At 43.2% G+C, this 13,865-nt stretch overlaps 2 protein-coding genes across 2 annotated transcripts; one reads left to right on the plus strand and one right to left on the minus strand.

Annotated features, from left to right (window-relative positions):
* Positions 1 to 5,425: 5,425 nt before the first annotated feature.
* Positions 5,426 to 9,020, plus strand: LOC4337896 (receptor-like protein kinase HERK 1). The gene is made up of 2 exons (XM_015785040.3): positions 5,426 to 5,640; positions 5,800 to 9,020. Exon 2 carries the CDS (start codon positions 6,200 to 6,202, stop codon positions 8,726 to 8,728), a length of 2,529 nt encoding a protein of 842 aa, XP_015640526.1. The 5' UTR covers positions 5,426 to 5,640; positions 5,800 to 6,199; the 3' UTR covers positions 8,729 to 9,020.
* A 245-nt stretch (positions 9,021 to 9,265) lies between these two features.
* LOC4337897 (serine/arginine-rich splicing factor RS2Z32) lies at positions 9,266 to 13,441 on the minus strand. The gene is made up of 7 exons (XM_015782668.3): positions 13,332 to 13,441; positions 12,321 to 12,453; positions 11,382 to 11,421; positions 11,154 to 11,249; positions 10,746 to 10,939; positions 10,599 to 10,664; positions 9,266 to 10,095 (listed from the first exon to the last, which is right to left on the minus strand). The coding sequence occupies exons 2-7, from the start codon at positions 12,446 to 12,448 to the stop codon at positions 9,603 to 9,605; spliced, it is 1,017 nt and encodes a 338-aa protein (XP_015638154.1). The 5' UTR covers positions 12,449 to 12,453; positions 13,332 to 13,441; the 3' UTR covers positions 9,266 to 9,602.
* Between the last annotated feature and the right edge of the window lie 424 nt (positions 13,442 to 13,865).

Here is a 13,865-nt window from a genome sequence, read left to right on the forward strand (position 1 = left end):
CTTCTCTTTTCTCTCTTCTCTTCTCTTCTTCAGTGAGGGAGGCTAGTCGCGGGTGAAGAGTCGGCGGGCGGCAAGCGAGTGCAACAGTGGTCGGCGGGTGGCGGGCGAAGCGACAATGGGCGAGCGTAGGACCGGAGCGGTGGCTGTCGAGCGTGGCGACGGCAGAGCAGCGATGGGCGAGCGCGGCAACGGACAAAGCAACGGTGGGCGAGCGCGGTAGAGCTCGCTCAAGCTCTCCCGGCCTGCGCGCAAGGGAGAAAGGCGGCGACCAAGAAACCATCTCCTCCTCCGCCTCTTCCCGTTCTCCCGCCGGTGGTGCCACTCTTAGCATCGTCGGCCAATCATGGGGGCACGGCGATGGTGGCGGCCGAGCATGGGGGAGCTCCCCAAGATGGACCTCGACTTCAGGAGGCTTGTCGACGAAGAGGAGGAGCTCAACGAGGACGGGGGTTGCGGTCGGGGTGGCCGTGCACCACGCGGCGCTGTCGGCCTCCCCCTGCTGCTCTTGGAGATGTGGTCCGCCGCCACCGCTTCGCTGTCGCGCTCACCCACCGCTGCTCCTGCCCGTCACCGCGCTCGACCGCCGCCGCTCCAATCCCACGTTCGCCCACCGTCGCTCCGCCCGCCACCCGCCGACCACCGCCGCGCTCGCTTGCCACCCGCCGCTAGCCTCCTCAATAAAGAAGAGAAGATAGAAAAGAAATAGAAGAAAAGAGAAGAAAAAAGATGTGCAGCTGACATGTGGGCGCAGGTACTTTTTTTTGCTGACTAGGATGCCACGTTGGTGAAACCACCCATATATAGTGTCATAGGACCTTGAGTGCATTGTTTGTGTGAGTTTAGACTTTAGAGGTACAGATTTTTTAGTTTTGTGGTTAAGGGTCTAAACAAATCTCGCTGTTAAGTAGAGGGACCTCCGGTGAACTTATTCCGCAGGCTAATGCTCATAAAATTTAGAGCCCGTAACGGGCCCATTTATTTGGTAGGCTAAATGCCCTTAAAATTTACAGCCCATATCCATAGCCATAGCCATAGCCATAATACGGCCCATTTAATCTTTTGACACGTACGGCCCATTTATCAGTGTCGCCATCAGAAGGGCCCACTCGCCAGGACTCAGCAGAATCAGCCAACAAACCGCGCGTCGTTTTCGTGTAGTACGTTACGTACTGGACTACATAGTACAAGATACAACTGCCCTTCGTCTGCCTGCCGCTATCTAGTCCAGCCATGAATACTGCTTACCTATATCTAGCTGGTCTCGACTGCAATTCCCATCGCTTTTTGCCCCAAATCAAAAACGTCCCGATCAAAAAGAAGACTCCAAAGCGTGTGGGGGGAGAAAAGAGCTGAATTTGTCCTGTATTCACATCGGAGAACACGCACTCCGTCCATTTCATATTATAATTCTTTTTTAAAAAAACCGTAGTAGTATTAATTAAATGATCAATAACTTTTTAATAGTTAAATTTCTTTAAAACTGAATAAGTTTATGGAAAGGAAAACCATATTAGTATTTTCAACACAAAAAAAATATATTATTAAAATATATTCAATGTTAGATCTAATAGAATGTATTTTAGATGTCGCTAATTTTTTTTTCATAAACCTGAACAACTTATGAAAGCTTGATTGGAAAAAAGGTCAAAATTACACTTATAATATGAAATGTATATACTCTCAATATGGTTTGAACATACTCCCTCTGTCCCATAAAAAACATAACCAGGATAGGATGCAACACATATTAAAATCTATATAGAGGATTATTCAGATTTATAATACTAGAATATGGTATAGTCTATTCTAGCTTTATCTTTTATGGTATATTTTTGATTTATATTGTTATTATATATATGGCATATGAAACGATGTGTTTATAATCATACGTGGTTAGAAGTCATCTGATTTTGAGTTGAATGCGCGGGCGCCACGCATGTTGCATTGCAAGACCAATTTGACGACATGTATAATATTATATGTAGTATGAAAATTATACATAGAGCGATTGATGTGATATTTCATTTGACGTGATATATGTTCGGGTTATATATTTTCGAACTGTGAGGTCGACACAGAGTAGTATCATATACTATTTACTATTTGTACCATTTTTATGTTGGACTTGAGTAAGTGGAGTAGTTTTCATGATGTCAAGACATGTTTTTCACCTTTGTTCCCATCTATGACTTTTCTTTTGGTCTTCGCTTGGCAAAGTTGATGTCAAACAAAATGTCATTTCTTTTGTTTTATTTTTCTATGGTTTCTTGTAACTTGAGACTCTGTCCAGCTTAGTTTCATGACTAGTTCAGTTTATGCATTTGTTTTTTTAAGCCTTTCGCTTACTTTGTCTCATGGATTTTCATGCCATGCACATCATTAGTTTAGACCTTTTCCTTTTCCTTGTTCACATATCTTTCTTTTCTTGTTAGGTCGTCGCATCCCCGCGTGCTACATGAATATTACCATTGTTTCTAATATATCTTCCATGAGGAAACTATTTTTTTTATTTTTCAGAAAGGGATAGATTAAAAAGGTTAGAAATTGTCATGAGAGGACAAAAGGCTTGAACCAAAGCTATGTGAAATGTGCGTATGTACAGCACATTTTTGGAGTTCGATTGGAAGGTTGTGTTCAGTTCCTGTTCTTTTCTAACCAAGATACATCCAATAGCTTTGTTCTTCTAGCTGTTTTAAATCATATTAATCATTATATTACTTATTACTCTACTCCTTTCATTCAAAAACTAAATAAACCTAGGATTTTTGTCTAGATTTATTATATTAGAAAATATTGCATTTAGTTATAGGTTTGTTTTTTATGCAACGGTGGGAGCATATATTGCTCTAGGTATGTCTAAGGACCCGATCGACACAATCTTTTTGCTTATGTTTATACTTATCAGACAGAATTTGAATTTTTAACCTTAAATTTAAAGCTGATTTTGATGTTTTTTTAATCGAAATTTATTTTTCAGCCTTTGCTTTTAGTAAACTAAAAGCACGTATATAAAAGTTGTATTTCCAAATTACTTCTCGTTTGTAAATATGCCGTTTGGCAATGGGGCTGGATAATTTTAATCCTTTCGCGCACTGCATGAATATGTCAAGGACATGATATTTTTAATCAATTCACCACCGTGTGTACTTGCGTGCTTCAAATAAAGAAGACCCGATGGTGAGTTTAGGCTACTTGGGAAAAATAAATGTTTTTTAGTCAAGAAGGAGTTTTAATTAATGGATGTAGCTATCACATCATGCTGTACTTCTTTTCTTATTATGGTTAGATTAATGCTTGTCGGTAAGGAAATTGAGAGTGCGATTTATTGTGATGTGCCTGGCTCCCATCCCCATTAAGGCTGTGTTTAGATCCAAAATTTGGATACAAACTTTAGTCCTTTTCCATCACATCAACATGTCATACACACACAACTTTTCAGTCACATCATCTTCAATTTCAATCAAAATCCAAACTTTCTCCTCAACTAAACACAGCCTAAAGGCGATAAAAGAGGTCTAGGAATAATGAAACGTCAACTATTACTATTATGAGTAATATGCAATAAAAAATTCTTAGAACTATTTCCTCCTGAGAACTTTGTAATATGGAAATGACTGGTCAAAATGTGGCCCATTTGAGATGAAGAAGGATGTATGCTGTTTCTTTTAACAAATTGTGTTTTGTATTTTTTTAATAATAGATTAAACCGACCTCTACATCTAAACGGATGTACACAGCTAACTAAAACTTATAAGAGTTCTTAGACTCAATATTCATGTCTTTACAACGACTCAAATTCGACTTGCACAAAGCAAAAACAACAAAAACAAAAACAATTCATTCTATTCTCCCACAACCATTGAAAACTATAACTATATTTGCTTTTTATATATTTTTCCTGAAATCTATAATAAATCACATGTTGATTAGTTCTCATACATGAGAAAGCGAATGTCTCAACTTACTAGTTCAACTCAGAAAGAAAACCTTTATTGGTTGGAGGTTCTATTTCATCACATCCTTTTACAAGGAGAATCAGATCCAAATATTTTAACTCCCAACTATCATAAAGTTTCACCAAATCATAGGAAATTTAGAGGATTTTAGTAAAATTCAAACTAGTTTCTAAAAAACAAAATTCATACATTAGACGTTTGAAATAGATTATTCACTATATTACTGACACGGATTATTTGTTTTTATATAGGGAAAATTGCACAAACCACCCCGTAAGTCACTTGAAGTTATACATTTTACCCCATAAGTCATTTTGCTAGAAATGCCTACCCACGTATACTCAACTTTGTTGTAAAAACCACCCAGTAAGTACATGCTTAACCAAATCAACATGTTTTCTTAAAGCGCGAACCATCGATGTGGTCTTTACGGTAAAATTAAAACAATGGGGTGGTTTTTGCAAGAAAACTAAGTAGTGGGTGGGTATTTGTAACAAATAACTTATGTGATGAAATGTCAAACTTTAAGTGACTTATAGAGTTATAGAGTGGTTTTTGCAATTTTCCTTAAATGATATGGATAAAAAACACTTTGAAAAATAAACTTAATATATGTCTTGGTATAATCAATGAGTGGATTCTTTTAAGAAAATATACTTTAAATATACGGACATTGGTTCTCGAGTGTAAAGGCAGAAGGGAGCTTGACTGCAAGACTCACCCGTCGAGCAAAGACGAAAGTCGGCCTCAGTGACCAGACGGTGCCGAGTAGAAGGGCTGTCGCTCAACGGATAAAAATTACTCTAGAGATAACAGACTGGTCTTCCTTTAAGAGTCCATATCAAGGGGAAGGTCACAGATAATCTACGATAACAATTCGGTAAAGTACCCAAAAAAAAACAGGGGTGAGGGAAGTGTGAAATACACGTATTGCAGCCTTTTGTGCGTGCAGCTAGCAGCAACCTCCTCATGTGCTCACCTCATCTTTTTTCTGGCCCACTCCCAGCTCACACGCACACACGCTCACGGTTGTTCACTTCACCCCTCTCTCTTTTTCTCTGATACTTCTACTCCATCTTCCCACCAACTTCTTCTATCATCATCTCTTTCCTCCATCCATCCATGGCCCCAGCTCAAAATTTAATGACCTCACCCGATGCTGCATTCATGATTCACACCCGGAAGCAGAAAATCAGTCCAAATCCGGTCGCTTTTCACCTCACCTCATTGCATTTCACCAATTCATATTCCTGCCTGCCTGACCAATTCTTGCCAATTTTCTCACTAACCATGGGCATCAACTGCAAGTCATTATCTTGGATTAAAGTAATTTACTAGTATAGTGGTTTAAGTAGTTTAGAGTCACTTGCCTTGTGCTTATCTGTCTAATTGCTTCCACCTGGCTTGGTTCACTTCACCCCCTTTTGCTTAAAAGGCGGTGCCTTTGGTGTTTTCTTCTTTCTTCTTCCACCTGTTGGCTGTTCTTGGCTTCAAGAAGCTGCGTGTTGCAGAGACTCAGAGAGGCTTGCAAGCAAAATCTACTATTCATTTGGGTCTTGGGTTCTTTGCCCTGATTAATTGTTGGGCGGTTTTGGTGCGAAAGTTTCAGTTTCTTGTGTGATGCAAAAAAAACTGAAATTTTTGTGGAGAGGCAAGGATTGAAACTGCTTGGGTGCCACCGAAGGTAACTCCTTAACTGCTACCAAGAACCCTTCTCTAGAATGATTTGGTTGTCCTTCTCTTGGTTGGGGAATCGGGTTGGTTTCTGGAGGGTTTATGTTCAATTGTGGATTGTTGCATCCTGGGGAAGATACTGACCATGCCTTGTGGGATTCTTGCGCAGATCGAGTTCATGGTGAATATTGTGAGAGTTCTTGGTGAAGTTCTTGCCTGAGAAGGAAGGTGTGAGAGTTCTTGTCAAGGTTATTGCCTGAGAAGGAAGGTTTTGTGGTCTATCTTGCTGTGATTTGATTTCTCTCCCCTTCTGCAAATCCCCGCCAAAAAATGAGAAGAATTCATTGACATTCTCCTCTCCAATTTCTGATTGTCCTTGCAATCCAGAATGAGCTCAGTTTCTTTGGATGTCATGGCTCCAGCTCTGAGACAAATTATTCACTTATACCCTCTTCAACTACTCTAGCTTCTCCTTTTTTTCCCCTTAGTGTTGTCTGCTTATCTGTATCTCTGTGCAATTCATGGCCCTTTGATACCATTTTAGCCTCCAATTTTCATTGGGATTCATCATGGATAGTACCTTTAGAAAGCTTAAATTAGTTCTAGCTCTTGTTGGGATCATCACCTGGATTATTGGTACCTGCAATGCAAAATTCACCCCTGCAGACAACTATCTTGTGAACTGTGGTTCCACGGTCGATGCAACTGTTGGTCAGAGGGTCTTTGTAGCTGACAATTCGCAGTCTATTGTGTTGACAACCCCTCAGAGTCAGAGCATTGCTGCTAGAACCACGCTGAATTCGGTGTCGGGTTTCGACAATGCCGAGCTGTTTCAAACCGCAAGGATATTCACTGCGCCGTCGTCCTACTCATTCAAGATGAGAAGCAGTGGCCGGCATTTTGTCCGGCTCTACTTCTTCCCTTTCTTGTATCAGAGCTATGATCTTGCAAGCTCAAAATTCAAGGTGTCAACAGAAGATGTTGTTCTCATTGATAATTTCCCTCAGCCAAGCAATTCCATCTCAGTGGTCATGGAGTATTCTCTGAACATTACAAGAGACAGGCTAATTCTAACTTTTGTGCCGGAAGGGAACAGTACATCCTTCGTCAACGCCATTGAAGTTGTGTCGGTTCCTGATGATCTAATTACTGATTCGGCGCAACTTCTGGGTGTTGGGCAGTATCTTGGACTGGCAGCACAGCCATTGCAAACATTCCACAGGATCAATGTGGGCGGGCCGAAGGTCACAGCTGAAAATGATACTCTGGCTCGAACATGGTTTGCTGATCAGAGCTTCTTCAGAAATCCCACTGTCGCTCAAGCAGTTACTTACCAAGAAAGACTGAATTACAAAGATGGATCAGCAACGCAGGATGATGCACCAGACAGTGTCTACAATACTGCGAGGCGGTTGGTTGGGCAGAGGAACGCCAGCTCCACGCCAAACATGACATGGGAATTCAATGTTGATGGCCGTTCAAGCTACCTGATTCGGTTCCATTTCTGCGACATAGTGAGCAAGGCAGCATTTCAGCTCTACTTTGATGTCTATGTTTATAACTTTTCAGCAGCAAAAGATCTTGATCTCTCCGCCAGAGAATTTGGTACACTGGCGGCGCCATTCTACATGGATATTGTCTTACCATCAAGTGACCCGTCAGGTAACCTCACTGTCAGCATAGGTCCTTCCAGCTTGCCTAATGCAACACCTGATGGAATCCTGAATGGCCTGGAGATCATGAAGATGAACTTCAGCAGTGGATCTGTTTACGTTGTCAAACCGCCATCAGCAGCGAAACAACAATTGCCCATCATTTTAGGATCTGTTCTTGGAGGCATTGGTGCTGCTATCATTGTCGTTGTTCTCTGTGTTGTTTTCAGAAGAAAGAAGAAGATGAAGAAACCGCAGACGCCATTAACAAGTCGGCCTTCAAGTTCTTGGACACCACTCTCTCTCAATGCTCTCAGCTTCCTTAGTACAGGTACCCGGACAACCAGCCGGACCACTTATACATCTGGAACTAACAGCGACACAAGCTACCGGATTCCTTTTGTTGTTCTGCAAGAGGCAACAAACCACTTCGATGAGCAGATGGTTATTGGAGTCGGAGGATTTGGGAAGGTCTACAAAGCAGTTCTGCAGGACAGCACCAAAGTTGCAGTGAAGCGTGGCAACCAGAAGTCTCACCAAGGGATTAGGGAATTCCGGACGGAGATCGAGCTGCTGTCTGGGCTGCGACACCGCCATCTCGTGTCGCTCATTGGTTACTGCGATGAGCGCAATGAGATGATCTTGGTGTATGAGTACATGGAGAAAGGCACTCTGAAGGGTCACCTGTATGGCGGTGACCAGCCTCCACTCAGCTGGAAGAAAAGGCTGGAAATCTGCATTGGTGCTGCAAGAGGGCTCCACTACCTCCACACCGGTTTCGCAAAATCGATCATCCACCGTGACGTCAAGTCAGCAAACATTCTCCTCGATGAAAATCTCATGGCCAAGGTCTCTGATTTTGGCCTCTCAAAAACAGGGCCTGAATTTGATCAGACACATGTTAGCACCGCCGTGAAAGGGAGTTTCGGCTATCTTGATCCTGAGTACTACAGGAGGCAGAAGCTGACCGACAAGTCAGACGTGTACTCGTTCGGTGTGGTCTTGCTAGAGGTGATCTGCGCAAGGCCAGTCATCGACCCGACGCTTCCAAGAGACATGATCAACCTTGCAGAGTGGGCTATTAAGTGGCAAAAGAGAGGAGAGCTTGATCAGATCATCGACAAGAGGATCGCCGGGACAATCAGGCCAGAATCGCTGAGGAAGTACGGGGAGACGGTGGAGAAATGCCTCGCGGAGTACGGCGTCGAACGGCCTACGATGGGAGATGTCCTGTGGAACCTGGAGTTTGTGCTCCAGCTGCAGGAGGCAGGCCCGGACATGTCCAACATTGATAGCATGAATCAGATCTCTGAACTCCCTTCAAATGCCCAGAGGATAAGCTCCCTGGAGATCAGCACTGCAGATGAAAGCCGAACGGCCATGGACTACTCTCAGATGTCAACCAGTAATGCCTTCTCACAGCTGATCAACACAGAAGGGAGGTGAATTTGGAGTGAAATTGTCCTAAGAGTCACTGCAAAAAAATGTTGAACATGTTCAGTTAGGGAAAATGAGATGTTTCTTGCTCAGTTGATTGTCTACACTCTTGTTTGATTTTGCCCAGATATATATAACAAGCCTTCAATTGCATTGAATTTTTGTTACCCCTATACTGTACATACATATGTTTCTTATTTATCTTAAAGCCTGAAAATGGATTATGTTACAGAATGAACATTGTTGATATGCTGCACATTTCTCGTTGGAAAAAATAATTGATTTTTGATTTTCTATGTTACCTTATCTTGTTACTTTTCACATGTTTTCTGGAAAAATCCAGCACACATAATATGGCAAGACGGTGGTAAATACACTACATGACAAAATGTGGCTCACAAAACATGCGAAACGTAGGTAGAGATTGTACACAACGTTTAGTTGCTTAACGCTGCATCTGATGGACGAAATACAGCACACAGAAAAACTGAATCAATTCCAATTCCACGGCTGCAGTTTCTGCCGATGAATTGCGCACTTTCTCAATTCTTAAAAACCTGTCCATTTTGATGTAACACGTCATTAATGATTACAGCCAACCAAGATTTAGCACAAGCATACAAAGGAAGATTTCGCTGACAGCGACTAACTGATAAAATCCTCGTTAATCCCACACCAATATCAGGTCATAAAAGGTTTGCGGAGTGCAGGCAAGGTGAAGGTACTACAGTGTACATACTACAGAGTGCGGTCAAAATTAGCCAGCCAAGAAATCTCATGTCTCAACAGTCAAACATATTCACCATCCAGGAGGAGAGTTTGTTCCAAGAGTCACAACACCAAAAAGACTGTTGCAGATTCAAGGCCATGGCATTGTTTGTCATCAACGGTCGCGGGACAGGTAATCGCTGTCACCTCTCCTGTGGCTCCCATTCTGATCATCTCTCCCCCTGGACAGGTAATCATCTCTCTCCCTGGAGAGGTAATCGCTGTCACCTCTCCTGTAGCTCCCATTCTGATCATCTCTCTTACTGGGCAGGTAATCGTTGTCACCTCTCCTGTGGCTCCCATTCTGATCATCTCTCTCCCTTGGTGAAGGGTTCATGCCATCTGATGTGAGGTTGTGGCTTCTCCCATTGGCTGGCAAAGCATTGCCCCCGGGACTGCGGTCTCTCCCATAAGAAGGCGAGGCGTAGCGCCTAGTGCCATCATATCTCTCATTGGAGGGTAAAGCATAGCGCCTAGGGCTGTGGTTTCTCTGATTGGAAGGCGAATCATGGCGCCGAGGGCTGCGGCTGTAACCGCGGCCATCCCTTCTTGAATGAAGCCTTTCCTCACGATCAGCACCATGGCTACCCCAATGAGAAGGGGGTCCACTGTTAACAAGGAAATCACAAAGTTAATAGTGGTTAATGATAAAATCTATCAACTCAACAACCAGTAATGAAGGAAGAGAGGAAAAGCAGAACATTGCACATGTATCAAATATAGGTTCATAAAAGCCAAATTCATGGAGCACTTTATACTGCAGCAAATATATTAGCATTCAGCAGTATCTTATGAGCTTAGTGCCCAAGAGAAGGCAGCTCACCTATTAATCAGCTGAGTACCTAAGATTGGTCGCAACAGATTCCTAAGCATGATACAGGTATCATCGTATAGCAGCAACAACAGGGATAACTAGGTTGGAGGTAAGATAACTCGGAAATGTCTAAATGAAATACACTCCTACCTCATATGCATAACATATTTATCCTTGATACAAGCACCAGAAATGAATAGCAGAGTAGTTGCACAAATATCACCACAAGATCATCATGGCAATAATGTTCAATACTTCAAATTAAGGAAATGGTTGTCCTAGCCACCTAGGTCCTACCTCTTGCCATAGCTTGGGCTCCTTCTGCGACGAGGTGAACGGGACCTTGAGTAGCCTCTCTCTTGCCTGCGTTGATGAAACTTCATATCAAATGTGCAGAATAAAATAAGGTAACAAGGATGCTCACTAGAGAACTAAGGGATATACTTGAGATCCTTGGGGCTGTTCTTGCATTCCCTTAATATATGACCCCTCTCTCCACAGCCATAGCACCTATTTGTCCAGTCACCAGCAGTGCAGTTACGGTGCCAGTGCCCCTCCATCCCACAGTTGAAGCAGTGGTCAGAACCATGTGCGGGTCTGGCTTTATATCCACGAGAACCTCCAAGACCACGTTCGACCTAAAAAATCAACAAAGGTATGTCATTTGGAATGGGAAAAACAGCAACAGGACAACAATGTATAAAACAAAGGGGTGACCGATAACTAGTAAAACCATTGTCCTGGATAGTGCTTTATGAAAGCTCCGATGTAGCCCCAAAACACAAATCAAGATAGTGTACAGAGTTCAGGTATACGTGTAGCAAAGAACAATTGCAAAAATGAATGGTTTACCCCTCTTGCAAACTGAACAATGATGTCACTCCCATCATACTTTCGGCCATCAAGATCAAGCCTCGCATCATTTGCATCCCGGGGATCACTAAACTCCTGCGATAGGGTCCAGGTCATCCAGCAGAAAAACAGGGATAACCTTACATATGAATTGTCTAGTGAAGTTCCCAGTCAACTGGAAAGATTCCAGGAGTAAATCTTAAAACCGGAGAAGAAAGTTGTGCTTACAACAAAGCCATATTCATTCTTCAGATCCACAAATCGCACCCTGGAAATGGTTGGCAGAAATAGTAATGACATCAAGATGCAAGTAATGGGAACATCCACTAGTCTGTGGTTAAAGTCAAGCATTACTGAACTCTGATGTTTTTTCTAAGGAAAATTAACAAAGTGTGCTTTAAACTTGAAGCAACCGTCACCAAGTCCACTCAGGGCACCCTCCCTCAACAAGATTACCCCAAGTCAAAACCTCAAAAAAAATGTTCTGTACATGTGATAGAATGCAACCTGTCATTCAAATAGCAAAGAATTCCACCAGTAAAAGAGGACAATCCTAACAGAATTATGTAAACAGTTGAAAAAACCAACTTGTCCCATTCTTGCAACAAAAACTGCGAAAACTTGTTCGTAGGGAACATATGGGGTAGATGCTTGCAGCTGGACATCTCAAGCGCTAGAAAGTAAAACATTCCCGCAAGACGAAGACTCCACAAGGGTTGCATTGATGTAGCTACAAGGCACATTACATAGGAACAGTGTCTCACAAAGTTTGTGTTTCTGTCACAACAGATGAGTACTACTTACAAGTAAGTAAAGCAGAGCCACAAACCAAAACTCAAGTAGGTACCATGTGAATCATGACTATAGGACAACACTGATCTCAAGAAAACATTGCCAGCAAAATAACACTATTAGAATAGACTCTAGGATATATACATCAATGTTGGTGAACCTGAAGTACCCATGACTAGGATGAATACTGATATTTAATTAGTCTGCAAGTCACAGAGCAGACACTAGCTTTGAAAAGTTTTCTATAAGCTCGTGGAAATCAAACCAAGCAAGACTTGACAAATAAATACCATATCTAGTTTCTAGTTTCTACAAGTGTAATGGATGCAGTTCCATTTCAGGGGCATCGATGAAAGAGCAGAGGAATATGCTCACCTCCCATATCTGCTGAACAGGTTCTCAAGATCCTCTGCCCTTGTACGTAGAGAAATATGGCCCACATACAACCTGCTGTTACGACCACGTGGTTCGTAACGGTCATTAGGGTCAACATACCGAGACATTTTGCCTTGCAAGAAAAGATTAAGCGTGTCAAGAAAAGCACCAAGAACACCATGTCACCATATAACAGAAACATGCCTACTAATGTTCCTCATGTTTTTATTAATTAGCCAGTTACATGATCATAATTTATTAATTAGCCAGTTGCATGATCATAGCAGTAACACATTGGTGAATGAGTAAGCAACCAAAACAATTCTATGACATCTCCATACAGGCAACAGTGGAGTTGCATTGAGATAATCTGTTTCCCTCTAGATGAGGAACTGCAACACATCATTTAGCATCCTCGTAGTAGAATATCGTGTTGAGTTTTGCAACAACATAATAATTAAAACGTTGACTTTCTAATTGTCCCAAAGAAAAATGCTGAAAACTACTGCATAGTAAAGGGGATCATTGATGTGTTGTCATATCAGATTATTCTGAACGACAAAGACATGATGGCGATGTGAGCATCAGAAAGCGACTAACAAATAAAGATCATACGTCCACGAAAAACCCCTCAACGAAGCGACAACTTTTACAAATCTCTCAAACCCCCCCCCCCCCCTCCAAATCCCAGACCACGAACAAATTAGTGCGAACTCTTACTCTAGTACTCCATGATTTTTCTTAAAGCAACGGGAAGGGAAGTCACAGCTTGTGATCAAACCGAGTTTAATCGGCATAAACCCTAACACGGCGATCACGAGGCCAAGGCTCACAGAACCAACACCACCACGCGAAAAACCCTAGAATCGTAAAGAACACGCGCCCCCGCGGGCGGCGCGCCGCAGCACGAGATGACCGAGGCGGCGAGGCTGGGGACAACAACGAGCGAGGAATCGCGCCGAAACGCGTGGGGGGGGGGGAACTCGTGGCTTGGGGTTCCGGGGCGCGTACCTGCGCAGCCCGCGAGGCGGGCGGCGGGCGGGGCGGGCAAGAACCCGTGGAACCCTAGCCGGCGACGAGGCGGACGCGGAGGAGAGTGGTCGGCGGCGGCGGTGGCGGCCGTCGAGACGCCGGCGGCCGAGGGGGTTTATATGATGGCCGCGTTGTGTGTGCTGCGGCGTTTGGACGGTGGAGATCGCGTTGCGGGAGAGATGGACGGATGCGATGCGATGAGGAAATCCGGGAGTGCGGCTGCGCGGGGGGAGGCCAGCTGTAAAGCGATTTGTGTTGGTGGGGTCCGAGCTAAGGTTTAGCGTGGCTGATAGTATATAGTATGTGGGTCCCACGAGAGCAAGTTCAATAGTATAGCCAACTATTGGCTCCAATTCATTTATAGCCAATCTAATAGTTTATTCATACAATAGTTACATACTATACTATTAATACCTAGTCCCACCTATCATAGACACACTGCGTCTTGGAGTCCGTGCTACAGCTGGCTATAAATCTGTAGCTCGCTGCTCTTCTCTTTCCTGATTTATCTCC

This window comes from Oryza sativa, chromosome 5, assembly GCF_034140825.1.
Source record: "Oryza sativa Japonica Group chromosome 5, ASM3414082v1".
Taxonomy (NCBI): domain Eukaryota; kingdom Viridiplantae; phylum Streptophyta; class Magnoliopsida; order Poales; family Poaceae; genus Oryza; species Oryza sativa.